Raw genomic sequence first — 26,950 nt, 5'->3', positions numbered from 1 at the left:
CTAATACTGGCACTACTGACCCCGAGTCAGCGCCCCGAAGTGGCAGTGCTGCTGCGCTTATGTAGGCCTCGATCTGGTCCCCGCAAATCAAAGCGCTGCTGACGTGCTCCGCCAATTTAGCCGCACCATAGGCCAGGCTGCTCACCACATCAACACCGACAAATGTATATGCTGCGCATACAGCTGACATGAATCGGATTTTGTCCAGTTGCTGTGATTCTTTCCATACATGCGCTACATGATAGGGGGCCGTAGTCCTTCATTTCCTGCAATGGTTTTCATCGACGTATATCTCACAGTATGATAGGGTACAGCCACGGACGTACGTCTCTACCGAGGTCTGGCCGAACGCAGGTCTTTGAGACTGTGGGTAGTCGGTGATGCTAGCAATCAATACGAGGTGTTTCTACGGACTTCATTTCTTCGAGACTGTTGACTCTATTTCTCTTGCTTCGACTTTGCTTTCTCTTCTTCATCGCGCGCGCCTGCTTCCGCCTACTTCAACATTCACTGCCAAGAGATCAAGATGCCTTCTTCCAGCCTATCTCATCGCATACTCTTCATAAGCTCCATCCTACTCTTGATCGCATCTATTGGCACCCTCGGTCTCACTGGTCACGCGAAATGGCTTTTGGTTCAATACTTCCCCGCTGACGCTTGGTACATCTGGAGAGGAACAGATGGAACGTATGACGAGCAGCAGACGACTCAGCAGTGGATCGCTGTGGACTACAACGAAACGTATGATAGACTAGCCGTTGCGAGAGCGGTGTTTGGCGTCGTGGTAAGTGTACTGAGTATATGGATCATGCGAGCGAAGCCCAGAGCTGTAATAGAAGAAGATACACAGGTACTATTCTTCGTGATTGCTGCATCTTGATCAGGGCTTACAACTTGTCCAGAACTCGCAACATCCCTTCCGAGGCAACACCGTGTACATCACAACTGTGGTACTCGCAGTTATATCGTTCGCCAGTACACTTACATCCGCGATATGGTCGTCGATTCTGCATTACCAATCATCCAAGCGTTGCCAGATACCAACGGTGTTAACGAAATACAACAACGAATTTACATGCACGCGTGAGCTAGCGACATGCATTATGCTACCCGTCGTCAGGAAAACGGATGATGCAGCAAGGAGGCTGGCGTGTGTGGAGACTGTAAGTATAGAGCTCAAGAAAGCGAGTTTGGTAGACTGGATTCTGACTGTTATAATCTTCAGAAAACCGTGCGTTGGCTGCTTGTTCCCATGCTTGCGTTAGGTTTGGCATTAGTCGTGGGATATGCTGTACAGATTTGGTATCTGAAAAGACGAGCGGCTCTCGAGCGGAGAGCGGAGGAAAGGGTTGCCGTGCTGGAAAAGGCAGACTAGCTAACCGGAATATAATACTGCTGGCAGGTTCATGTCGCTTCCAGGCAGCGCTTGCAGCAATCATTGTTGGAAGCATAAGTTCTGCCGTGTGGCGCACGAATAGTCCTCCACATCGGATAACCGCCTTCATCATGGAACTCTTTCACGAAAATGTCGAGATCCTCGAATGGACCCTCTCCATGCTACCCGTCGAAGATCTCTTGCGCTGCGAGCGCGTCTCAAAGCGTTGGTGCGAACTGATCAGGGACAATCAAAATACCTCTAAGACACTATTCCGGTACAGGCAATCTATGGGAAAGCAGATCGAATCAAGCCCAAGGGATGCCTTCCTAGCAAAGAAATGGTTGGATCATGGTAACAGCCGTTCCACCAGATTGGAAGTACTCGCTGACTGTATCGCACACCCTCTTCTGAGTCGCTTCTTCGGATTACCAGAGCCTAGCTCCATTACTGCTTTCAACAACCCCAAACTCCCCTACATCACGTGCTGGCGCCTCCTTAGCACCATCAACCGTCGGAATGGATTGCCCAATCCGGAAGCGTCTTGGCGACAGATGTTTATAACGTGGCCTCCACTCAAAGAGATCGAACTACACGTCAGCTATATGCTTCACGGTGGTCAACTGGACCAGCAAGAACCCAAAGTCATCAAAATCCTTGAGCCTGAAGGCATCACGCTGAATCACTTCTTCTATGCCCTTTCTAGTTCTGCAATACTGGAACGGGGGCGCACTGCAAGTTCGATAACGGAATGGAACAAGGCAACCCCCAAAAGTTGGTTCACGAGAAAGTACAGGGGTATGCGTATCAGGGTTGTTCCCATAATTCATGTGAAAGAAGACGAGTCAGAAACTGCTGCGAGAGAGACATGATTGCTGCGGACGATAGATGATTTAAAGAGTTGGGCCTTGCCATTCTGTAGGTTTCATTATAACATGTAAAGAGTCTGCATTACAATCATTATGTGAAATAAGATCCACGACTAGATCATGCCATCTGACCTCTCACTGCACCAGGTAGCGCCAAGCTGGAATGAGTGTCCGCCATGAAAGCCGCCGGGTTGGCTTCGATTATGCTAACATGGAAGCCCTCGCCCGAATCCTTTCCTTCAACCATAACACCAGTCGTAAACGGGCCCTTGATACACCCCGCGCTGTTTCGGATCGTCTCGCTTCCCTCTACCAACTCCGGGTTTGGGAATGAGATTCTGGGTGGTCCACTAGCACCGCGCGCGGCCTCGTGGATATGCGTCGCCGTAGTCGCGGGGGAGTCGAATTCGCCTTGGAAGTTGTGCAGCGTGATGTTGTAGCAGATCATGTTGGAAGCGCTGTTGATGCCGAAGTTGAAGGTGCCGGATGCGCCGGCGAGACCACCGGTTGGTTCGGTGCCGTTGACGACCTCCTCCGGGACAGCATGAACGAAGTGCGTTGAGGAGAAAGCGAACAGTTGCTGAGCATCGATAGCGTTGGCTGCGACAGCGTCTTTACCGGTCAGGTCGATGTTGATCTGTAGCTGCATGTGACCATTGCCGATGTCGAGAGGTGATGCTGCGACTGGCGCAGCGGTTGCGCCCAGCGCCAGGCTTGCAATGGTGACGAATGCAGCGGTATACATTATGGTGTAATAAGTTGCAAAAAACGTGTATTGTAAAAAGGTGTGTGGTAAATGTCTTGTCAAAAGAACGTGTGGAAGAGAAGAGAAAGAAGCGAAGGGATGAATGAGTGTATATGAGAAAGGACCGGTCAACAGCGAATTATTCCTACCGAGCTCCCCTTGGTGCGGGTTCCATCTGGTTATATACTCTCTGAATGTGGTGATACAGCGTACGTGGATGCCTTAGCACCAAGGCTTGGTGTTGGCTGGAAGTCGTTGTTACCGATATTTGAGGCACCTTTGTAACGCGTGCTGGGTTTCGCGCACCTTGGCCAACACCAACAGCCGACTCGGCGCCTTGGAAGCATCAGGCCTCAACGCATACTGCAAACATTGAGCTCAAATGAATGATCGAGTTGCGAAGTGCGTATCCCGAATTAGCATGAGCATGGGTGCAAAGGCTTTTGAGCGAAAGGTACGCATCGCTAATTTGTCGCGGGTTTTCGTTCGCCAAGTGCGCAAAACATACGATGCGATGTCTTGGACGGAATCGAAGCGCATCCTGACCGAATTGGATGTCTATTCTCGTGGTAATTCTCTCTGATCTGCTATTGCTCGGGTTCCATGCTGTCCGGAAGGAAGGGCACGCTCGAAAGGCCGCACGCCAACCTAGGAAAAGACTAAACACTCTAGAGCCTACGTTGACGTTAGGCTACCTACTTTGCAAGTCTTTGTCTTAATATAGTCCGCAGACCTGTTCAGGGTTTTCCTTGTATGAGGTGGCCGTTCGAGTAAGATATCATCTGCACGGCTTCGTGAACAGCATGGCAAGAACCGGTCGGCTTTCGCAACGCTGCCGATAGGAGCAAGACGTATGATAAGCCGTTTGTTGTCAAGCTGTTCACGCTCTTTCAAAGGCTGTTCCGATGAGATTGGCTCTTCGAGACAAGGGCGCGTGCTGTCGAAGATGAGAGGATCAGAGGACAGGGCGATGCTGCAGCGGCCTGAAAGCCAGGCCACGATCTAGGGCTTATTAAAGGACTTAATTGACATACATTTCGAATATGGTGGTTCGACTGTGCGTACTGATGGTGATTGAAGTGTGTACGGGCTGGGAGGAGCTTCCGAGATTGGCTCGAGCCACGATGAGACCTCTGATCGTCTCATCACATTTCCTTGTTCGCGCATCACGAACACACGTCCTCAGCATCTGAGCATCGTTCTAAGGACAGAGGCTCCGGCTTCTTCGATGACATGTCTTCTCGACGCGAATGTACGCCCGCGAAGGGGTTCGGTGTAATGACGGCCGGTTTCAGCCACGATCCGGCTCCAGTTTCATGATTCTCTTGGATCTGGACTTCTCTATTCTTCGACACATTCAGCTCATGATCTCTGTCTCCTAGAATACTTCACTACGTTCCTCAGCGACATTCTCTTAAGGAGAGACATCATGAAGCCAAGAGACGGAACGCATGTGAGACGTTTCGGCGCGGAAGTCAAGATTAAAGGGAACTTCGCTTTGCGCTTCATTAGGTCTTGATGGTATTCATTATGTATGTATTAATACACTATATGAAGTGAAGTAGGTATTGGTATCATGAAGCAGGCATCATCTCACAACCAACTAAATTCCAGCACCAGCACCCGGGAACTTGGCAAGCAAAGACTTGTCGTACTTGGCAAGGTCAGGGCAGCCAAGCTTCGCAAGGATAGGATTCAGGGCATCGGTCAACTTCTGCACAGCAAGCAGAACATTGCCGAGGAGACCCTTCAAGATATCCGGGCTGGCGGAGTTGACAGCCTGGAATGCGAAGCACATGAGGTTGTTGTCTTCGAGCAGAGTCTCGGCGTTGAAGACACCGCCGGTAAGGTCGGCGATGTTGACACCGGTGAAGGTGTTGGGCTCGCCAGTGTTGCCACCGACGACGGCCATGTAGGGAAGGGCTTGCAGTGCGCCTACGGCATCGAGTGTAAAGGCTGCGATCCCGTAGTCATCACCGATGGCGCGGCGGTACCACTGCGGTAGGTGTCAGTAAGTTTCGACCGCTAATGATGCATGCAGAGCAAACTTACGTTCTCGGGAATCTTCTCCTGACCAGGAGCCCACTTGAAGCTGCCTTTCTGTCCTGTGACGCCTTCAAACGACTTGAGGGTTTCTCCGTCGAGATAACCTGATGGGTACTCTGCAGAGTGGTTGGAGAAGAAGTGGAAGGTGAACAGGTAGGTCGCAGTGTTGATAGCGTAGTGGGTCAGAGGCCCAGCCCAGTAGTGTCCGTTGGTGGCGACGGAGTTGTTGTATCTTGAGCCACGGAAAGGATGCATGACAGTGAGGTCGTAACCGTTGGGACCAATAGGCATGGCCATTAGTTCCTCGAACTGAGGGAGGTTCAGCGATACGGGGTTGCCGTTCTTGTACAGATCCTCTCGTGTAGGAGAGCAGTCGGCTTCGAAACGGTTGTGTGTCCCGCTCATACCCTGCGGCTTTCCGACGAGACCAAGTCCCGTGGTGAGTCCACCAAGCAGACCTCCGCTGGGCGGGCCACCGATGGAAGACGAGACAATGTCGCCGCCCATAACCGTAGCAAGGACTGACAGGAAAGCGGAGAGCTCGAGACCCATACCGAAAACTACGGCGCTGTGAGCAATCTGGCTGACGACCCAATGAAAACATGCGTACCTTCGTTCGATGCGGTAGTCAACTGCGTGACGGATGCGATTCCATTGCGTGGGAGATAGCCATGGTTTGCCATGACGTTCAGGCCTGGGCATGGTCCGCGAAGGTCATTCTTGCCAGGTGCAATCTGTAGGTGGACGTGTTAGAAATTGATGCAAGAACAAGTCTTCCATCCCAAGAGTCCACCTACATAACGGTGTTCACCCGTGGTGCTTATGCGCTGAGCGTCCGCATCGAAACCAGGTGGCAGGATGCTAGCACCAAGTTGTCGCTTGGCCAAGTTGGCCGGCATATCCTCAACCGCTCTGGTGATTTTTGCCGCCAGCTCTGTGATCCCTGCGAGCCCCTCATCGCTGAGATCAGCAGGAAGGTTGTTGAGGAGGTTGGCGGGGAAGGCAAGTACTGCCCATGAAAAGAGCGTAGCGCATAGAATGGATGCCTTCATGCTTGCGACTGGAACTATACAAAGACTAAGGAGCGTATGTATCGGTGACGGGTGAAAAGCAATTTGGCAGTTGAAGGTCTATTATATGCGAACAGTCTGAGGTGTTCACGGCGAATGACATGAACGCCACCAATCAACCATGGCGAATTTCGTAGCGGAAGTTTAATTCAGGAGTGGTGTGCCTGATCATCGTGCTGAGATCATGTACGTCGCTGATGAGATGGCAAACCTTCTGCGCGAGCGTAGAACAATGACTCTGTTCTACAAATGAACGACCGACAGAAGGGCCGAAGTTAGGAAAAGAGTGTGGTGGTGCAGCCTTGAATATGCGCCTGACATGCTAGAGACTTCGACTAAGATATCGACTAATGTCGGTCGGCTCATCACGTCATCTTCAATTGGTCGGTAGATGATTCCGATGCCATCGGTCGCAAGGGCGACAAGGCCCCTGATGCGCGCATAGTGCGATTTGGGATCCGGGGACGCTAGGCGTTTGTCATGGTGGTGGGCGTGCAGTGGCGCTACCTGGAAACCTGCCGCAGCGTGGAGGCGGGCCTGTAGATCAGATGCCGCTAGCCGGAAGGGAGCGGAGCCAGGAACCGGGCAAAGGCGAATGAGAAGACTCCGACGAGAATCGGTCTTCAGGGTCCTGTTGCCTCTCATTACTCATGTTCTAAATATTCGAAGAAAGTAATGCGATGGCTAGGATAATTAACTAGACTCAATAGTAGTCATGGAGAATGGATTCAGGGCGATGCCAATTCGCGGCCGAGAATTGGTGAGCAAACATCTTCGTTATGGCATTATTCGTGATTATCAATTACCCGTAAGCTCCATCACAACCTCCGTATGTCTTCTATGTGCGTCTGGATGTGGTCTGCCAAGGGCCAATCGTCACCGTGTAGGTGCGCCCGTGACATGGACTCTGGCAATGACTCGGGTGTTGCAGCCGAAACCCTTCCAGTCTTCTCGTCAACAATGAGATCGTCCAACTCAATGTAACCCTCCTTGGGGCCACGCTCCAGGTCGTCGTCTTTGAATAATGAATCTGTGCTCGTGTTGTCCAATGTACGTGATGTGTTCTTGTTCAATCGTCGTGCACTTTGATTCGCAAGTGTGCTTGCGTTGTTGGAAGGGTTGGAAGGAGTGCTTCCAGTTCCAGTAGATTTCGATTTGTTGCTTCGATTGGTTGAGTTGTGGTAATGTGAGATGGCCGTATTGACCGCTTGCTTGAAGAAGACACGGAGTACCGGGATGGACGTGGCAACGACTGTCATGGCAGTGTCTGCTGTTGACCAAATGACGGAGTTATACGCTTGGTCTGCTTTGGTTAGCTCGTTTCAGATATAGAGCTTCAATAGCTTACAGGAAAGATCCTGGGTCTGCAGCTGTTCGACGTATCTGGCTCGGAGAATAGATGTGACTCCCGCTAAGATACCCAGACTCATGGCAACACCAACTCCGATCTTCTCCGCGGTGCGCATCTGTAGATTCCAGAGGACCTTCCAAGGCAACAATGCCAGAGAAATATCCATAATGGCAGCCCATATGGCCTGGAATCTTCCGTATATTACGGAAGGCTCCTTGTCGATACACGTCCCGGGAAGGATATCAACAAAGGTCTTCGTTATTGGCTTGCACAGTACCCAGGGGAGGACAGCAACTGGTATTGCGAATAAGGCAAGGGTAGCGATAGCGAACCAAACGTAGGCCTTAAGCCATCCGTCAGTCAACCGAAGCAAGGTGAGCCCGAACGAGATCTTGCTAAGGATGATGCCCGTGATAGAAAAGGTGAGCGCGGATGCGCCATAGTACGTGATACGTTCGAAGTGGCTGAAGTCAACTAGCCAGAAGGTCAGAGATAGGTTGAATGAAGTCTTCTTTGCGAAGTCTTACTGTCGAGCGCATGCTTTCCAAAACCGAGGTTGATGCTGAGTTGGTTTAAGATGAGTTGACCAAGGAGCATAAACTGTGGTGTATCAGCGATCCATGATTCACTTTGACCTTTCGCCTCACTTACCCAGCTGATAATGAGTACAATGTCGTCAAACCAGAACTTCTTTTGGGAACGACGGATCCAACAGCGAACAACCAGGAAGGCGAAAGAGACTCCACCAAGTGACCATGTCGAGACGGCCATCAACATCGAGTGCGACTCACTCGGGTCACTGCGCCAGTTATCGAATTGGGTAGACATCTTGATCGCGCTCGCGGGGGACCGAGGAGTCGGATACGATGGGAACGTCCAGTCGGTATAGGTATATTAATGTCCCACGGAGTTCCATCCAAAAAGGGCTGTGTTCCTCCGGGATGAGGGTACAATCTATAGGTAAGGATGCTCCGCGGATGTCGAAATGTAAGGCACAAACTATACAATAGGCTAGTGCCTGAGACTCTTCCGCATGCCAGGGTCCGGCGAAGATCCTGCCGAGCTCGATCGCAGAAGCTATCGCGATATGGTGTTTGTCAGGTATGCAATTCACTGGAAGTTTTATGCCTATGTGTCCAAGACCATCTCAAAGATGTGGGTATTCGCTGGTCAAACCTCGTCTCGGTGTGAACGTTTCTGGTACGTGCTTTAGGCTTGTCTGACTCGGGCCTGAAGCAAGAGCCGGTAAGCATCACGTCGGCGTGCACCCTCGTCATTTTCCAGGTATGTGGCCAATCGCGGTTTTTGCACTTCGCATTGGCTTGAGTGAACGACGGCCCGAGAGCGGAGACCCCTCCCACTTCGCCGCTTGGTACGCGCGCTAACAACGGGCCCGTCTGTCCCGGCAGTCATACCATCGCGGTTTTCAGGTCATGAGCGGGACTTGTGTAGATTGATGCCAGGGTACATTCGATTGTAGTCGCAAATCTTGTTCTCTAGCAAGAGTGGGTCGGCTTCCATTGTCGCACTAGGGCCAGCGCGCGGATAGACTGATGCTCGGTCATCACCCTTTATTCTGATAAAGTTCAATGAATGCCGAGTGCGTAATCGACAGCCGCGGTTTTGGACGATCTGGAACATGCCGCGCTCGGACTTATCTTGGGGATGCTGGTAAACCTATGACCACGAAGGCAACGGGAGGAGGTTGGACCCAGCAACATCGCACCTTAGTCTGATGAGTATGCGCTGGGCAAACGTTGGCAGGGGCTGCGGAGGTATTTCAAACACCCCCAATGCAGCGACGTAGGGATATCGCAGGTACTGCAGACGTACCTAGGTAGTCGCATGGCAGCAACATGCTGTGGCAATATTGCGCGACGAAGTTGCCGGCCAACTGTTCAAAAAAAATGTTTATTCATAGGGTGTCTGTTCCCGCCCACATGAGATAGTGCTTGTGGTTTAGTGAGTGAGGTGCTAACGGCAGATCAGCCACTTCGACATACCTAGTAGGCTGCGCGTGTGTCTGCACCTCTTTCACAAATGGCAGCAATGTGCCTGTCGTCACGATGGTTGCTACCCAAGACCCCGCATTCATCGTTAGCAGTGAGCCAATCGATACAAGAGTGGACGCATCGTGATCTGGACTGGTGGTGTTGGTTTTGGTGTAGGTTCGAAGACGAGGCGAACGGCCTTGCACAGCTAACTGTCGCTTGCCTTACCGCAAGTGGATTCACTACTGGACATGTCGACCGAGCACCTCTGGTTCGTCGCTTCTAGTCGTCACGAACACTGCTGACGAATCAGATACCGCTCTGAAGCGGAAGTACAGGTGTCGGATAGCTTACACCACGAGTTGATATGTAATGGTTCATTTTCGCGATGTAATATGTGACCGCACACTAATGGTGACCTGTAGTGCATCAGCAGCGCTTTGCAGCCTTTGTAAACTCTGTTATCAGCGCTGTGTTTTCGGTCCACACAGCCGCAGTTGACCTGAATGAACATTCGTACGAGTCACCTGTGTGCTAAGAAGCAGCTATTCGTGACCAGGTCGTCGCGGTTGCAAAGGGAGTGGCGCGCTCGAATTACCCGCCGGGCGTAGGCATGAAAGTTCAGGATACTTGCATGCGCCCTATGCGCTGACCGCGTTCGTCGATTTCTCATGGAGGGTGGCGTATTCTCCATGTCTAAGTTTCGGGATCTAAACCTTTCTCTGTAGGCCAACCAGCAACTAGGCAGCTGGAATCGGAGACAAAGTTTGCGGAGCAGATCGGCCAGCCTAGCTCGTTCGGGTTCACACTCGCCATCGACTAAATCAACACCATCTCCCCTCCTAAATTCTCTCTACGTCAACTTCATGTTTTGTGTAGTGTAGGGCATCTGCGCTAGGGCCCAAACTTATGCGTTGGAGCCCACCATCCAGAATACTAGAGAGCCGGCACTTCCAGACGACTTCGATCGATGCATTTGCCTCGGAGTTTTGGCCTTCGCAGCGATGACCTACACGCATGCATAAGGTTCGACATCTTATCTCGTAGATCAAACTCGAAAGAAGAAGACATGTGAGGAGCTCCGATACTCACACAGAGTGACGCGCATGCCTGATGGGCCCAACTAGATAGGCTTCAGGATTCAACAAACAGACAGGCGACGTGTTTTGACCATTGATGTCGATGCGGTGCTGTCATGTAAACAACGTTGAGGTTTGGATGGAGTTGGCTCAATCAGTCGGGACTGGTGTGGAAGGTGTGGCCAGTAGGTGATCATCGTCTACCTGAAGGGGTGGCTGGAACATGCAAATTCCATCGAGGTGCATTGCTCAATGTATGCGTCTCATCAAGGAAGAGAATGCGCTTTTGTCGAGCGCCAGGCGCGAAGTTGGGAGTTCGATAGAATTGATGAGAAACTCGTCCTTTCCCTCGGAAGATGATTCCGAAGATGCGCACGTGCCCGACCACGTGATTCTCTCTGCATCTTGGCACGTACCTGACGGGGAAGAGGGACCCGAGAGTCAACGTCATAGCCCGTTGCAACTGCTTTATCAACGAAGGATTCATTGACGATGTAACCTTAGAGCTCAATCAGGGTGTACAACCGACAAGGCCCGCTTGGGGAGCGATGCGCGCATGCGGGGTACCTTGGAAAGTGGTGCGCCAACGGGTGGGACGCATAAGAGGTAAAAGGAATTACGACGCACCCAGCTACATCAACTGTTTTCAAGATGTTGGGAGCTAGGTTGTTGTCTCTACTGGTACTTGCGCCATGCGCAATAGCACAAGACGTCGATTATTCGCAGTTCGTGAATCCATTCATCGGGACTGAAGGCGCGATACCAGGCTACGCATACGGCGGCGGCGATGTCTTCGTTGGCGGCGCGGTACCATTTGGCATGGTTAAACTGGGTATCGACACGTATGAAGAGCCTATCAACCAGAGTGCGCTCAACGGCGGATATACACCTCAAGGCCATGTGACTGGCATCAGCTTGATGCACCAGTCAGGAACAGGCGGAGGATCGAAATATGGATATCCGTCCCAGATGCCGTTGACAAGCATCGATGGCGATGTCAATCTGCTGGACAATCGGACTTACTGGCAAGATCGTGTAGGGTCATCAAGTGTGACGCATAGACAGCTTCTGACAAGCCTCTAGATTGGCGAAGACGTCGCGCAAGTTGGCTACTTCCGTACCGAGCTTGAATCGGGTGTCAGGGTCGAACTGGCGGCCTCTCGACACGCAGGATTATACCATTACACATATCCGTCTTCGTCCGAGAAGCACGTTCTGGTTGACCTGTCGCACTACCTACCCCATCTGACACGCTCATGGGACTCTCAATTCTACACAGGTGCCGAGATCGAGATTCAACCAAACAACAGCACATACACTGGACATACATCAATAGCAGGAGGGTGGAACATCGGAGCACCTGTCGTTGTATATGTATGCGGCGAGTTCGACAGTCCGCCTCATGAAGCACGTGCTTTCAAGGGGAAGAACACATTCCCTGTCGGTCGACACTTCCGGTCATTTGATAATGGCACAACACCTCGACCTACGTATACTGGATCAACAGCCCGATCAGGGCCGATGAACGACCGCGTCGGAGCAGTATTTACTTGGACTAATGCCACCGAGATCAAATCGCGAGTCGGCATATCATTTATGTCCGTTGACAAGGCATGTTCGTACAAGAACGCCGAGCTCTCTTCGTGGTCAATCGAGGATACCGCGCAAGCGACGCGTGACGAATGGAACCGCGATGTCTTTTCCAAGATCCGCGTTGACACTTCGGAGTCGGCAAACAAGACCAGGCTGGCGTTGCTATACTCCAGCTTGTATTTCATGCATCTAATACCCAGCGAGCGTGTGGGGGAGAACCCGCTATGGGAATCGGATGAGCCATATTGGGATGGTAAGTTCTGGCTGTACGAAATACATGTGAGACATATACTGACTTAGTGTAAAAGATTTTTACACTATGTGGGATCTGTTCCGAAACCAGGTCTCGCTCTGGCACCTCATCCAGCCAAGCTACTATGAGTCTATGATCCGCTCTCTGATCGATATGTTCAAGCAAGAAGGCTACCTTCCAGATGGTCGATCTGGCAATTACAACGGTCTGGTCCAGGGAGGATCGAACGCCGACAACGTCCTGGCAGATGCCTACGTCAAGGGCTTGACGGGTATGATCAACTGGACAGAGGGCTATGCAGCGGTCAAGAAGGATGCCGATGTCTTGCCATTCTTCGACGAGAACCCAGTCGATCCGTATGGGTCGCTGAAGGAAGGTCGCGGTGCGCTGAAAGATTGGGTAGAGCTCGGCTACGTCTCGGCTGATCGCAGCACGCGTGCAGTGTCAAAGACGGTAGAGTACTCACTCAACGATTTCGCTGTCAGCCAGATCGCAGCTGGTGAGGCGCCTGGCGACCGTGACCTCTACCTCCGTCGGTCCGCAGGTTGGCAAATGAGTTGGGATCCTGAGTCTGCGAGTCGTAACTTTTCCGGTTTCGTTATGCCGCGATACGCGAACGGCACTTTCCACAAGACCTACGACATTACTGATTGTGGCGACTGTAACTGGGAAGATGAGAGCTACGAAGGCACTGCTTTTGGTGAGTCTCTTCCCGCATCCAATCCTGTTTTACTTGCACACTAACAGAAGCCTAGAGTATTCTTTTGTCGTCCCTCACGACATTTCACGCGTCATCACACTAATGGGAGGCCCTTCGCACTTTGAAGACCGTCTCGACTACGTATTCCAACCAAACACGTCTGGCGTAGACCTCGGCGTAAACGGACTTGGTATCACCACCATCAACAACGTCGCGAACGAACCCGACTTTGAAACACCCTATCTCTACAACTACCTTAACAAGCAGTGGAAGAGCGTCGAGCGAAGCCGCCAGCTTGCCAATGACTTCTACTTCAACACCACCAATGGTATACCCGGAAACAGCGACGCAGGAGCCCTAAACTGCTGGCTCATTTGGCAGATGCTGGGGTTGTACCCCATAGTCACCACGCCTGTATATCTCCTGGAAAGCCCTTGGTTCTCCGACATCAACATTACAGTCAATCATGATAAGACGCTGAGGATCAGGGCCGAGGGTCTAGACGATGGAGACGGAAAGCAGGGGTACTATGTTCAGGGAGTGAGTATCAACGGACAGGAATGGGGAAAGAACTGGTTCGAGCATGAAGACGCGGGTGGTATCATGACGGAGGGAGGCGAGATTGTCTTCAGGCTTGGAGAGCAACAGACTGTGTGGGAGTCAGGCGATGTGCCGCCCAGTCCTGGGCACCAAGTTGTTGATGTTGGTGAGAGCGCACAGTTTGCTTAAGATGATGCAACATGGTGCGGCGCCAACACTGTGTCCTGAGAACATAGGTGGTAATAGGCAGTCGCGAACTACAGGAGATACTCGCATCAATACCTGTTCGTGATGTCAACCCCCCAAACCTTCTGCCAAGACATCCGACACACCTGACACACTCCGCACACCCTCCGATCACGTGAACCACTCTGAAACGCCTCCTGCGACAGCACAACGAGACCCAGCCGCCACGGCATTGACCCCGCTGATAGGCCAGAACACAACACCCAGAGGACGCGTCACCAGCAAACCACTCAATAGTACAAGTCAGGTGCAAGTCAACCAACAGCATGAATCATGCACGATATATGCGCATTCATTATAGGTACCTCGCCTCCGACACCCGGCGCCTGGATACGCAGGCGACAAGGCGATCACACAGCGACAGCCTCAGCGCCACGGAGAGCATGACACGGTGCACTGGAAGCGTACTGCGGGGTGTACATCGCGGGTGCCTGAGGAAAAGGCATAAGAAGGCTGTCTCGCCCGTTGTATTGGAAGACCATCAAGCAACATCTTCTTCGCACTACAACAACCCACTTCTATTCCATTCTTTCTTTGCGTCTGTGACTGCAAAAGCCTGACCTGGTGTCATTCGTTCAAACGTACAATACATAATCCACCCACGAGTTTCTTTCGATACCCATAACTATCAATATGCGTTTCTCCATCGCTACTCTCCTTACCTGTAAGCAACCACCGTTTTTCACCTGCCATGGGCAGGAGCCCCGAGATGCCGTATACTAACACCCCCCAGTGACCGCCGTCTCCATGGCGCAAGTCACGCCCAACAACGCGGGCGCCAAGAACGTCGGTGCAGGCGACGGTTCGCAGTTCATCACCGGCGGCTGCGTCTCGGATGCCGATTGCAGCTCCGCCTGCTGCAGTCAGGTCGCTGCGACTGGTGACGGTGTTTGCTCTGCTGAGGCGGCGAGCCAGCAGAACGGAAAGACAGGTTGTGGATTCACGGACCCGAATGCGGATGCGGTGATTGCGGCGGCGCAGGACCAGGTTGCGCAGCAGGGGTTTAAGAGGGTTGTTCGTAGCGAGTAGAGTGTTGCTTCGATGGAGGTTGCTGTTGCGTCAATGATAAGATGGTTTGACGATGGCTGTGTTGTGCTCTGGCTGTGATGTTCCTTCTCGTAACGTGCACTAAGTCCAACTAATTCGTGCGCGTGGAACGTTCGCTCCAGTTCGAAGACGTGATTCGATCTGGAGAGAACGTTCCACGCGCATGAATTAGTCGATTTGTGATGATAACCTCAATGCGCATATCCGCTTCCAGCCCCAAAGGCCGCCCAGAGCCGAGCCACCCAAAACGCCAATATCAACTCCCGACACGTCTGATCTAGATCATGCCTCAGCTCTATCGTCGGCATCTTGCCTCCAGGCCCCATCTTCAACACCTCCGTCGCAACGACATGGCCTTCACTGTCTTTCCATTGACTAGGTTCCAGCTCGTTCTTCCTCTGCTTAAGCGCCTTTGTGAACCCCCCTGGCTTCCCACAAGTCATAATCTCGTTCGGTCGACTGCCCTGCGTGGGCATATGCACGACATGCCATCGGCGCAGTCCGAAGCGGAGTTGTAGAGCGCCGGGTAGTGTGCTCCCTGCTTTGCCTTGGATGTAGTACTCGTTGATGAGGAAGGGCGGGTCGTGGGCTTCGTAGAGCACGCTGCTGTTGTCGAAGGCGACGGTCGGTGCGCCGGATTGGAGGAAAGTGATCTCTTCGGCCTTTAACCGCCGTATCCGCAGCTTGTTTATTCGCGCATCGAGGAGGGAGGAGAGTTGGTAGGCGGGCGCGTTGGGTGTGTGGATGAAGGTGCCGTAGATGGTGAAGGTCGTGGCCTTCTCGTCGACGGTGGCGTATGCGGGCGGTAACTCGGGCGGGGGCGATGTTGGTACGATGGTGGATGTTGGCTCTGGGTCGACAGCAGGTTGTTCGGCAACGGCGGGCTCGGGAGGAGGTTGTGGTACTGTGGTGGGCGGAGGCGCGACGACGGCCTCTTCGTATGAGGGTATTGGCGCGTTGATGTTTGGGCGAGACATGGCTGCGAAAAACAGAAAAAGCACGCAAGCAGTTGCTCAGTCTGGCTGGCAGTGCTCAAAGAATTGCACAAGATGTGGTTTCAGAGGCTGTGTTCCGCCAAGCATGCTTTCGTATTGATTGATTGATGATGTGAACACGGCAAGCTCGGCGTGACGTACTTCATCCACAACCTCGGCTTCTTCCGCCTGCCAAGACCCCACATCTACAGTCTCTCCCCACGTCACACCACGAGTCCCACGGCAGTCGCGTGTGAATCTAGACGCATCCGAGCAGACTACTAGAAACACAGCACTCCGCCATCATGTTGGTGGCTCTTTGCATCTGTGCATCTTTCTCCAACAAGCCAAGTCGATCATGCGAATCTCGTGGCCCTTCTCCTGCAACTCAAGCAAGATTGGTTTTGCTCGGTCAAGGAACTCGGCGCCGCGCTTACTATCAGCAGGAAAAATCGAAAGAGAGACAGTTACGCCGAGACTGGCTGAGTTCAAGATCTTTCTCAAATCTCCAATAGTCTCCTCGATATCTGACTCAATCCTCCAACTATTGTCAAAACGCATGGCGAAGGTGATGCGGCCGGTGATGGTTATGGGGAGTACACCCGCATCGATGTTCTACCACCACGGAAGCTTTGCGAGAATATCGTGAATAGACAACGGCTGCAACGTGCAGATGTACTTCTGAATGATGAACGTCGTTCTCCAATGGAATCTTTCGAGGATCTCATCAGCTAGTGGGTGGGTGGTTGATATCATGGGGTATGGACAGCCCATTGGTGGAGTAGGTAGAGTGCCGTCCGGTGCTCCTTTGTGGATGGAGAAGCCAGTGTTATCTTCTGCTAACTTGATAGTGTAAGTGCTCTCCCTTGGGAGTAGATGGTCGTATACCATGTCCCTAACCTCCCGTGGTAGCTTCCCTGTTGGTAGCAATCCGAACATTCTGTCGAGGAGACTAGGGTGTACGAGCCTGGCGTACCCTCCAAGAACATCCGCGAGCGTCTGGTGGATGTACAGTTCCTTGGGTTCAACTTCGGAACGCTTCCGAAGCTCTGCACTGATACGACGCTCTGCCAAACCAAGCTTCAACGTAGCTGCGTCCTTGCTGGCCGGGTCTGCGAGAGACGGTGAACCGCTTCGTTTCTCGATGCCTTGGAGAATCGAAAGCTGCTTTTCTTTCCACGAGTACAGCTCTTGCAGCGTACAGTCAAATCTTTCCTTCTCAGCTCTCAGTCTCTCCGCAATGACATGTAGACTGGCATCCTGGACGTTAGCTGAGGTTATTCACGCAACGTTACGACAGAAAGCCCTGACTGACCTGAAAGCTCGGAGACGGTAGTGCGCATACTCCGTCGAGGCAAGCGAACAGCGTCCGAAGACATCTACGAAGCCGAGTTGGTCACCAGTGGTATGGGTTGTGAACATGGCGAACACCTGGGTAATATATTGAGTGATTTGTTTTGGTGTTACGCAAAACACCAAAGGACCCAGGTATGGGTTGCGACACTCAGCTAGCTGAAAAACTAGTCCCAAAGAGGCAATTTTGAAAGGCTCCGTTGCCAGTACTCCAAAGAACGCGTCAACAAAGATTGAGTGACTCGTTAAGAGTTGAATATGCTTTCACATTTCTCTACCTAGGTACACACTACCGTGAGTACGTGATTAACGCTCACTTTGGTTAAGATACTCCAATCTTCAATACGAACCAAGGTTGGGAACTAGACGCCAATCATATCCTCCGCATTTCATACGACCCACACGCGAAAGAATGCCCCCGAATAAGAAGTACCACCACCCTGAGAGCTCAACAGATAACGAGCCTTGCGATTGACGTAATTTGAACCTGCCAAGCTACTAGTTTCGCGTCCTGGACGAAGCAGCGCTTGGCACAAGCGGTGATTACACTCTGTATTGCATTCTGCAAAAAGTTACATCGTCTTAGGAATTATTCACTTATTAGGATTTAGCAGTGTACATGCAGCAAATTCAACACGCATCATAGCCCTCCCTGGTATCGAGTTCACATCATCTAACCCTCCGCCCTCATCTCCGCCTTCTCCCCAGCATCCTGATTACGTCCCGAAGAGTACATCTGATACAGAGACAGCCTCATATACTCGCGGACTTCCGCCTATTGAATCTGATCAGTGCCATAGACTCGTATGAAAGACTCAGGGTGGCGACATACCTTACGAAACTGCCTTCGATTAGTCCAGGCATCAGCGAATGTGGCGCTTCCCTCCCCCGCCATCCATGCCCACCCGCTAATCCTATCGTCCAAGTGAATCTGGTGGCCTCGAGCCTTCAAGGCCGTCAGGCTCGGGAATATGGCCTCCATGATGATATGAACGTTCTTGTTATGAACAGCGGCATCGATATCGGTCCCAACATTCGAGGCTGATAGTCGTTCAGTGGTAGCTAACATGGCTTGGCGTATGGTCTGGTCGGTGGGAAGTGGATCTTGATATCTTTTACGCATACGACCAATCTGGAGATGCCAGTATCGTTCTTTGTTAGGGAATATCACTTCGATACGTGCTCGGGTGTTGGTGAGTTGCTGCAGTAGGTCGAAGCGTTGACGGAGTAGAGTTCTACGCTCTTCAACCTGATAAATGTCCTCTGGCAAGTGGATGTGACTCGTGGAGAGCCAGCGTTTCGGTTGGATGTCCTGCCTCCATGCATCTTGATTGAGAACCTTTTCTATGAGAGCGTCGTGGTGGATGTCAAAGCGGCTACGTCGGTAACGAAGTTGTAGAATCTCTAGTGCCGCCTCTTTACCGACGATGGTGGGATCAACGTAGTAAGGATCTCGGCTCTCAGTGACACTAGCGGCCATGCTAGTACGAGAGAAGTGTGTAGAGCGAGGATTGCATGGTTTGAGTGCATACTCCCTGCCTACTAGCCGGATGTCAAACACTGGGTTCTGGAAGTCCATGAGTTCCGCGTAGACCATGTCACGCAGCTCTCGCGGCAGGTGGTCTCGCAAGGCTTGTAATAACGGCGGGCACTCTAGACGAGAACATTCGACTGCAGTGCGATACAGCTAGTCTTTAACCTTGCGCAGTTGCTTCTTTGCTCTTGCACGCCGTACGCCGTGTCCTTTGGGGCAGGTGGTCACTTCGAAGTCGTCGACCATCTTTTGCAGCCTCGCAGCCTTTGTGGCAGTCCTAGTTCGTCAGCGCGTGTTCTCAATATTCTTAGCAAACGATGCTCACTCATAGCAATTCGCACGCAGCTCCTCAACCGTCAGGATCTTGCCTGACGAGCCGTGGCTACCTTGCGATCGAGTTGTAGAGACCATGATTGACAGCGATGTGCGACGGGGAGCAAGCTTCGGATTCAGGCGATGTTCGTGCATGCGCAAAGGATAAGAGTGATGCGTATCCACTGGTGTGGACGGACCGTAAAATGGATTAATGAGCGCCTGCCAAAGAGAAAAAGGGTCCACGCTAACGAATGTGGTCGTGAGTTCCCTATGGGGAAGGCACGGTAACGCCTACGTAAAGACTACCAGAACTCCAAAACAACGTACCATCTAATCACGCTACCAACCAAGAAAGCCCAACTCCCCGCCATTGCCGCGATAGCTGCATGCACTTTTCCCTGTTCCTCGTTCTCACCGTCCTGGAAGAGAAAGAAACCAGCCATCATGAAGCCGAGCCCACCAAGCGCATTGAGAATGGCACTCTGCCAATCCGAATGAAAGAACCTGGGCTTGTACCAGCGCTCTTGTTCGGAGAACGCCAACATAGCGTTCGCGACTAGGAACAGCGCGCCGTGTACAACCTGGGGCCCGAAAACGATGTATTCAAAGAGAGGGTCTTCTTCCGGAACAATGCCGGGAAAGTCGACGATGCCAGCGAACATAAAGATGATGCCCCCAAAGAGAACGATGAGACCAGCCTGGAAGGCCAAGTTGGTGGCCGACAACTCCCAAACCTTCTCCCATGACGGTATCCACTTGAACTCCGGTGTGCCAAGGAGCGCTGGCCGGTATCTGACTTTCTCAGGCTCCAACTTTGACGTTTCAAGTGTACCACGGTCCGCATTCAAAGCACTGAAGGTGTCGAAGATGCCTGCGACGAAGAAGAAGATTGATCCAATCAATATCGTACTAGGAACGGCGACAGTCTCTTCGGTTTCGAACTCGGTGGAGGGATTGATGCGAGGTAGTAGATCGAAGGTGGCGTTGATGACGAGGTCGATAGATCCAATGAGGAAGATGATAGCTACGAGGTAGATGGGGTCGCGGTAAGGAAAGACGGTGAACATGGATTTTAGCCGCACTTTAAAGGAACTGCTATTGTCCCATTCCATGACCGAAGTGGTGTCGAGATAGCGGTCGTCGATGTATGCTTGGCTGTTATCGGCGTTGCGTTCGACATCGAAAAAGGTCGGCTGTGAGGTACGCTCGGAGTGGCATTTTTCGCGGTGTTCAATGTGGTCGACATGGACGAAGGATTGGAGCTTCTCGGTTGAAGCGGGGCGTGGTTGAAGATCGATTGATAACGTCTCCGATATGCTATGTGGGCGAGGGGTCATGCTCATCCGCGCCTGGCGGATGTACGAAGCACGGATCGTTGCTGAGGCATTCATGCCGGGCCAAGACAGCGGTAAGGACAGTATTAAAGATTAGAAGTTATCGGTACTTGTACTAGGAAATTGAACGAAGGACACAATTCGACACGGTAGGCTTATAGAAAAGAAAGCATCCTCAATAGGCCCTTATGAGAACCCATACCCAGCGCAATCAAACGTTAGTTGGGTGTTGCTGTGTTGATCGTGCGCTCAGACGCCCAAGCCCAAGACTTCACATGTCTGACCCACGAGCTTCGTCATGCTTTTGGCCAACAAGCATCGAGTATTGATGCTGTCAAGCTCAACCAAGCTTTGTGAAGTGGTGCTTGTTTCCCACTTGCTTTTGAAGTGGGTCGAACAGTACGTGGCGCCGTTCCGGATGGAGGAGTGCCGCCACTTGCGTGTGGCAGTGAACTGTTCGGAGTGAGAGTTGTCGGTTTCAGTATTTGCATCGTATGAGACATCGGCCCAAAATAGGGGCGACTAGACGAAAGTGGCCCGGATCGCCGGCAGGCGCCGCTCGGACCGATCATGTTCAGGCACTAGTGCAGTGTGCGCTTCATCCTGGAGGTCGATCTGGAAAGATAGTGGGTTGAAACATTCTTGCCAACTCAAGGCCACGCAAGCAGAAGGAAGGCAAGTGCTTATGGAATGGTGATGTTCAGGAGCGGCACCATCGTGGTTGCTGGTGGCTCATTGCGGTACTCAAACACTTGCCTCTGAAACCAAATTGCTGCGCTGTCTTCGAGGTAGAGTTTGTCCTTGTCGCATCGATAGGCCTGTCCGGGGGCATTGAGTATACATATCAACGCTGTCGCACACGAAGATGCGTGCCGGCAGATGCCGTAGATGATCCGCGCAGTGACCGTTTCTGGATTATCAATGCACTCTGGTCCTGAGTAATGCAAGGAGTAGGCATGCATTGTGCTGGCGGGTTTCTCATCTTGCGTTGGGATCGCCTGATGTTGTCACTGTTGACGAAGCTGCCGTTCAGACGAGTGGGTGAGAGCGGTTTCGGCTGGAAGGCGGTGCTGACATCATCCGCTAGGCTGGGTCAAGGATCGGCCCTCCCATCCTTCCAAGGTTTTGGCGGCTTTCGCGACCCATCACAACAATGCTCTTCGCGAACGACTTCTGGCCCACCTTCTATCTTATTGATTCATCAGCACGCTTCAAGCGCTCTGTGTTTGATCGACATCACTTTGATATTCTTCGCATGAGCGGTCTGCTTATTGATATTTTCTATAGTCTCGATCGCCCTCAGTTTTGAGCGCATCACCTGCTCAGTAGTGGACCGAATACAAGAATAGGCACCTTATCTACTTCAAACCCCGAATCACAAGATAAGACAGCTTCAAGCGCCGAGTCACATTGTCGGTACCTGGGGAGGATGCACGCTTGGCCTTGGGATGGGTTTCCGGGTTCTGCACGAAGACCTAAGAAAAGACGCGCCACGTTACGCGAACCCAAGACAACCGCACCCAATCTCAGCCTACATAGCCGGAACCGTCGTCTTCACCGTTCTAGGAAGTCCGGTGTGGCATTCTACTTCAGAGACAAGGCTACAGCGACAAGGCTACGAGGCAAATTAATGACTACCAATTGATGGAGTGTACAGAAGCCTTACAAACCAGGTACGATTTCACCGGCGTTGAGCCCCAGCAATCCGCAGCTGCTGCGTAGACCGCGGCCAACATCCACCTCCCAGCGATGATCGGTCAAGGAACAAGTTTCGCGATTTGGTCACTTCGTACCGTTCACCAGTGTTCATGCGCGTCTACGTTGAGGGCGCGGGAGGATGGCCCCGCGCCCCAACGCGCATACCCGCCGGAAGGAACGTAGCGCATGTCAGCCGCGCCATCCATCAGCAGCATGCACAAATCATCGCAAGCGCCTATACACACCAAGATTAGATGCATGACGCAGCGTTGCCGAGTTGCTTATGCGCTTACCAGTTCATCGCAGGACACTAATCCTAGGGAAGAGGCAGAGGGGCTCTGAACAGCGAACCAGAGACGCCAAGGTCCTATTTACCCAGGACAAAAGTGTAGCAGCTTGAGATGAACTGCCGAACTGAACGTCAAGGTAAGCAGTACCGAGCAAGTGATGTAGCGATATTCTAGGATTGATCGCCTCGTGTACTGTTTTTGGCCCGCACCCTGGACAACTCGAAGCACACGCAAGGCTCTTCTTCACGCATAATTCGCCTCACCAGCTACAGCCTTTCTCCTTCATGTCCTGCTCTTTCGTCATGTTTAGGGTGATACGGAGTAAGAAGGTCTGATCATTTCACTATTTCCTTATCGTTTCCTTCTGGGTCGGTTTCCTGGACGTTGTCCGTTTTTCCCTTATGTCGAATATGAAGTTACCGAGTGGTTATTTCCTTCCCAGAAGTACATCAGCCAGCCCCATCGACCGGGGAAATACTATCAGGGCCGCATCATGGGTCATTCTTATCATCACGATGATGGTTTTTGGAGCACGGCAGATAATGAAGGTTGTTGTCTTTCGGAGAATGGCGCTCGATGATCTATTGATATTTGTCGCTTTTGTAAGTTGCACAACATAATCCTCGAACTTAGCTAATGCATGCAGTCCTTTGCCATCAGTCTTTCAATCATAGCCCTTGTCCTGTCGTTCGAAGGTCTCGGCACTGTTGGTCCGTTGACCCCCGAGCAAACCATCTTCCTCATGAAAGGCTACTATTCGTCTGAGATTGTCTACATTGTAGCCATTGGCTTCGCGAAGTTGTCAATCTTGGTAATATTCTACAATGTCGTCGTAACGCAACGCATCATCCGCCGGGCTGTGGTAGCTTTCAGTGCGGTAGTGTCAGTTTGGACAGCGGCGTCGCTTGTCGCAATTGCGTTTCAGTGCCAGCTGCCTCGACCTTGGCAGATTGTAGGCCCGAGATGCTTCAACTCAGTATGCAACATAGAACCTAACCAAACACGGTCTGAAAGCTGACTTGAATAGCGTATCTTTTGGATCGTTTATTGTATTCTCGACATTTCCACCGAAGTCGCAATCATTATGCTTTCCATACACCTCGTAGCATACCTTCAAGTACGGCTCTCAAGGAAATTCGCAGTCATTGCATGCTTTGCGCCGCGCATGCTGGTGCTGATTCTGGCAATTGTTCGCCTCGTTTTGCTATTCCCGGCTACGCTCCATGGCAACCCTCAATACCGACTCTGGGTGCCGGCGATCGTATCGCAAGCCCACGTATGTCTTAGCATCGCAACTGCCAGCATTCCATACATGGTGCCCTTCTTCAAAGGTATGGATGGTGACTTGCGAAGGACTCACTCGACGAAGAGCCGCCTCCATCTCATCGATGAAGAGACAGGGCGCTCAAGGTCCTCGCTGTGGTTTCGCCGACACAATAAGACCAAAGCCCTTGAACTCTGGAACCCGACTGCAGATGCCGTTGTTCCATACAATCGCGTGCCGCAGCTCTCGCCTTATATTCCCGCTCCAAGACCTCTATCGCCTTTATCGCCTCCTCGGCCGCAGACGCCGCTCGGCAAGCAGGCTAGCGTTCGCGGTTTGAACATATACATCCCATGTCGAGATCCTCGGCGGCAACGAAGCTTAGATTGGGCGAGTCCACGGACGGAAAGCTCGGGCGTGCTTTCGCCATCGTGCGCATCACCACAAGCTTTGCTTCCGCAATCATTCATCCCTTCTAGGAAGGCACCCAGTCCACCAACAAAGGTCTACAGTCCCAGACCAACTTCCTCGAGCTCATGCTACTCCAGTCGTACCCCAACGCCGGCTTTGACTACGCCACATGCGGAACGCTTTTCGCTATTCCCGGCTCATAGCTCCTCTTCCGTCTCACCGCAGCCACAGTATAGCCCATCTCGGGTGCCACCAATTCGAGCAATGCGATCGCAAACGATATCCACGGGCGTAAAGTCTCCTGGTCCTTCAGTCCTGAAGAGTCCCTCCGGTGCAGGGGCGTTGATGGCACGGTCGTCCAGCCGTGCGCAGCCTCGGAAGTTCAGTACCACAACGCATCTTCAGACACCACCGCTGATGACCACATATGAGGGGACTGGAATCAGACCCGGTTCGATACAAGACTTAACATCGCCCATGGGTGCAGCAATCAATGGCTGGTTTAGCAGTGCCAAGACAGACTATCCTTCGCCATCGTCGCCCATGGAGGCCCCACCGGATTGGCAACCCAAGACCGATCAATATGAGCTTTCACCAATGCGGCCAGTCGCTCACCCAAGATCGCCACCTCCAAGTCATATGCGCTCACATGCTCGTGCAGACATACCGCACGATGCGCCGCCGCTTCGTTCGCCTCAAGACACCCTGCTTCACACCCGAGCTTCCAGATCGCAAACCATTCCTTCTGTACGCGATGTGCGGCATAGTCCGAGGATCGTGCATTGTGACCCCTTCTAGCTATATATCCTTCAGTCTCTGTACCATTATGTCCTTCGTCTTGCATCTGGGCAGCGTTAAGAGGGTTTCTTTCAGCAATTTGTCGCATTGAACGATGCCATGATTGTATCACGAACTGTATAACATGTATTTGTACTTTCCGTTTACGGGTCTGTCTCTAGACCCCAAGGTTTTGGCGGTTCTCTTCTGGTGTTCATGGAGTCGGAAGGATATGATGTTGATTGCCTCGGCATTCTCACGGCGCGTCTTTGCAGCTATTTCAACAAGCTATTTCACGAAAATTTGAGTCAAACACTTTCACAGTAATATGCGTAAAAGAAGGCACCTTTTCCACACGACGAGTGAGTGAGTTGCGTCGTGCAATCTCGCCGCTTGGCCACTTTCACAACAATGGTAGGTGAACACTACGCTTGTAACCCATTATAAAAACTCCCAAACTTCACCCTTATCGACAATTCACACCAATCATTACTCTCAATCAACTCGGTCAAACTCTGATGTCTGCGGCACACAACAGAGCGACTGCCGACGATCTCCGTCTTTGGAAGGTCGACAGCTTCACGGATTCCTCTGGACGGACATCGTGTGCCAAGGATGGACGAGAGCACTTCCGACTTCGCTGTCTTGCACTTAGGAATGTTGTGTCAACCCTAAGGCAAGATTATCAGTCCAAGCAGGCGAAAGAAGTGGAACTCGAAGACTTCATCGCCCGGAAGCTTGAATACACGGACAACCCAGACAATGCTGCGCATGCTGCCTTGTACCAGAAGCGCCTGTTAGTCCATCAATCTACAGCTCAAGCTACTAAAGAAAGACTGGCACGCGTTGAAGCAGAGCTGGATTTCGTTCTGGAGCACAATAGCGAGGCGAGGGTCTTTTGCGAACTTATCTCCGAGAAGTTGCCCACAGAGCTTGTAGACATAGTCTATGCTTATGTTGAACCATACCCCAAGGAACTTGAAGTCGACTATGATGTCGACCACAAAGAGCCTTTGGGAGACGAATTCAACAACCAAGAAGTCGTGGAACGAGTATACACCTCTAAGTCTCTGAACGGAGAGTTCAATGGAAAAGATTGCAAAACGCCCTGGTATCTAGACACCAACATCGTGAGCCCCGAGTTTGCCGAGGAGAAACTGAAGGCGTTCCATCGCGAAACGGTTTTCTCTATCGGCCGGTTAGTACACCTCACACGCTTTTTCAACCAAAACCGTTGGAGGGAATACGAGCACCTGGTCCCAAAAGAATTCGTGCGCAACATTCATCTCAAGATACCGTTAGATATGTGCCACATGGAATGGATAGGCCCGGAAGGCTCAGAATCTGCGGAGGAAAGCCAAGCATATCTAGACGCACTCTCAGACTCTGTGGATGGAGGTTCAGAATCTGAAGAGTACGACTCAGTACTTGGGGAAAGCCCGGCGAAGTCCCTATGGGGACTTGTCGCTGGAGATGTGCTCCTGAAAGAGCTCGCGCCGCTACATACCCTCACACAGAAAGGAGTTCGAATTACTATAGACATTCGACCCAGCATGAGGACTTGGTCCTACCTTCTGCCAAAACATATCATGGAGGCATGGGAGGACTCTTCCCACGAGGGCCCATTCAAATATGAAGGGAGCGACGAAGCAGAAAATGAGTGGGAAAACACGGAAGACTTTGAACTCATTGGACGTCTTCTGCTGCTGGTGCTGATGCAGAAGTTGCTGCCGTTCTTCCAGGATCTGGTCAAGAATGGACAAGTCGTAACGATTCTGGATGGCCGAGAGAAGTGGTCTTGGGTCATGAGCAGGGACAGCATGAGTGTGGATGACTTGCTTGAATGTAGGCAGGCCTTTTGGGCTCAGAAGCCAGAAGGCGTTTTCGGGGGCCAGGAGTTGGAGTTTCGTATACCGGCTGTTGACGACGTTGGAGACGTATAAGTCTTTGACGGTCAGTATGCTTGAGTAAGGCATGCGCTCCGTATGGCTATAGTGCTCTATCAATTCATGGTTTGCCGTCTACATCAGCGTGCAAACGAAACTTCACACACTCTGGGGGGCGATGTAGACGTCTGGGTCATATCCAATGCCCT

At 51.9% G+C, this 26,950-nt stretch overlaps 10 protein-coding genes across 10 annotated transcripts; 3 read left to right on the top strand and 7 right to left on the bottom strand.

Annotated features, from left to right (window-relative positions):
- Nucleotides 1–2,362: 2,362 nt before the first annotated feature.
- J4E90_008027 (uncharacterized protein) lies at nucleotides 2,363–2,989 on the bottom strand (the record flags this gene model as incomplete). The annotated part of the gene is made up of 1 exon (XM_051437557.1): nucleotides 2,363–2,989. One exon carries the CDS (start codon nucleotides 2,987–2,989, stop codon nucleotides 2,363–2,365), a length of 627 nt encoding a protein of 208 aa, XP_051288368.1.
- A 1,603-nt stretch (nucleotides 2,990–4,592) lies between these two features.
- J4E90_008026 (uncharacterized protein) lies at nucleotides 4,593–6,087 on the bottom strand (the record flags this gene model as incomplete). Its single annotated transcript, XM_051437556.1, has 4 exons — nucleotides 4,593–4,985; nucleotides 5,042–5,595; nucleotides 5,646–5,769; nucleotides 5,833–6,087. 4 exons carry the CDS (start codon nucleotides 6,085–6,087, stop codon nucleotides 4,593–4,595), a joined length of 1,326 nt encoding a protein of 441 aa, XP_051288367.1.
- An 836-nt stretch (nucleotides 6,088–6,923) lies between these two features.
- Nucleotides 6,924–8,227, bottom strand: J4E90_008025 (uncharacterized protein; the record flags this gene model as incomplete). Its single annotated transcript, XM_051437555.1, has 3 exons — nucleotides 6,924–7,408; nucleotides 7,454–7,930; nucleotides 7,984–8,227. The coding sequence occupies 3 exons, from the start codon at nucleotides 8,225–8,227 to the stop codon at nucleotides 6,924–6,926; spliced, it is 1,206 nt and encodes a 401-aa protein (XP_051288366.1).
- Nucleotides 8,228–11,177: 2,950 nt separating this feature from the next.
- J4E90_008024 (uncharacterized protein) lies at nucleotides 11,178–13,801 on the top strand (the record flags this gene model as incomplete). Its single annotated transcript, XM_051437554.1, has 4 exons — nucleotides 11,178–11,561; nucleotides 11,610–12,372; nucleotides 12,428–13,072; nucleotides 13,128–13,801. The coding sequence occupies 4 exons, from the start codon at nucleotides 11,178–11,180 to the stop codon at nucleotides 13,799–13,801; spliced, it is 2,466 nt and encodes an 821-aa protein (XP_051288365.1).
- Nucleotides 13,802–14,491: 690 nt separating this feature from the next.
- On the top strand, nucleotides 14,492–14,887 carry J4E90_008023 (uncharacterized protein; the record flags this gene model as incomplete). The annotated part of the gene is made up of 2 exons (XM_051437553.1): nucleotides 14,492–14,522; nucleotides 14,592–14,887. 2 exons carry the CDS (start codon nucleotides 14,492–14,494, stop codon nucleotides 14,885–14,887), a joined length of 327 nt encoding a protein of 108 aa, XP_051288364.1.
- Nucleotides 14,888–15,096: 209 nt separating this feature from the next.
- Nucleotides 15,097–15,882, bottom strand: J4E90_008022 (uncharacterized protein; the record flags this gene model as incomplete). The annotated part of the gene is made up of 1 exon (XM_051437552.1): nucleotides 15,097–15,882. One exon carries the CDS (start codon nucleotides 15,880–15,882, stop codon nucleotides 15,097–15,099), a length of 786 nt encoding a protein of 261 aa, XP_051288363.1.
- A 612-nt stretch (nucleotides 15,883–16,494) lies between these two features.
- Nucleotides 16,495–17,301, bottom strand: J4E90_008021 (uncharacterized protein; the record flags this gene model as incomplete). The annotated part of the gene is made up of 2 exons (XM_051437551.1): nucleotides 16,495–17,131; nucleotides 17,195–17,301. 2 exons carry the CDS (start codon nucleotides 17,299–17,301, stop codon nucleotides 16,495–16,497), a joined length of 744 nt encoding a protein of 247 aa, XP_051288362.1.
- Nucleotides 17,302–17,905: 604 nt separating this feature from the next.
- Nucleotides 17,906–18,829, bottom strand: J4E90_008020 (uncharacterized protein; the record flags this gene model as incomplete). The annotated part of the gene is made up of 3 exons (XM_051437550.1): nucleotides 17,906–18,007; nucleotides 18,065–18,713; nucleotides 18,765–18,829. The coding sequence occupies 3 exons, from the start codon at nucleotides 18,827–18,829 to the stop codon at nucleotides 17,906–17,908; spliced, it is 816 nt and encodes a 271-aa protein (XP_051288361.1).
- Nucleotides 18,830–19,383: 554 nt separating this feature from the next.
- On the bottom strand, nucleotides 19,384–20,472 carry J4E90_008019 (uncharacterized protein; the record flags this gene model as incomplete). Its single annotated transcript, XM_051437549.1, has 1 exon — nucleotides 19,384–20,472. The coding sequence occupies one exon, from the start codon at nucleotides 20,470–20,472 to the stop codon at nucleotides 19,384–19,386; it is 1,089 nt and encodes a 362-aa protein (XP_051288360.1).
- A 4,901-nt stretch (nucleotides 20,473–25,373) lies between these two features.
- Nucleotides 25,374–26,798, top strand: J4E90_008018 (uncharacterized protein; the record flags this gene model as incomplete). Its single annotated transcript, XM_051437548.1, has 1 exon — nucleotides 25,374–26,798. One exon carries the CDS (start codon nucleotides 25,374–25,376, stop codon nucleotides 26,796–26,798), a length of 1,425 nt encoding a protein of 474 aa, XP_051288359.1.
- Between the last annotated feature and the right edge of the window lie 152 nt (nucleotides 26,799–26,950).

The sequence above is a fragment of the Alternaria incomplexa genome (genome assembly GCF_024043165.1).
Source record: "Alternaria incomplexa strain BMP 0042 chromosome Unknown scaffold_12, whole genome shotgun sequence".
In the NCBI taxonomy this organism is placed as follows: Eukaryota; Fungi; Ascomycota; class Dothideomycetes; order Pleosporales; family Pleosporaceae; genus Alternaria; species Alternaria incomplexa.
Note: the sequence above shows the minus strand (reverse complement) of the source record. Positions and strands in the feature narration are given on the sequence as shown.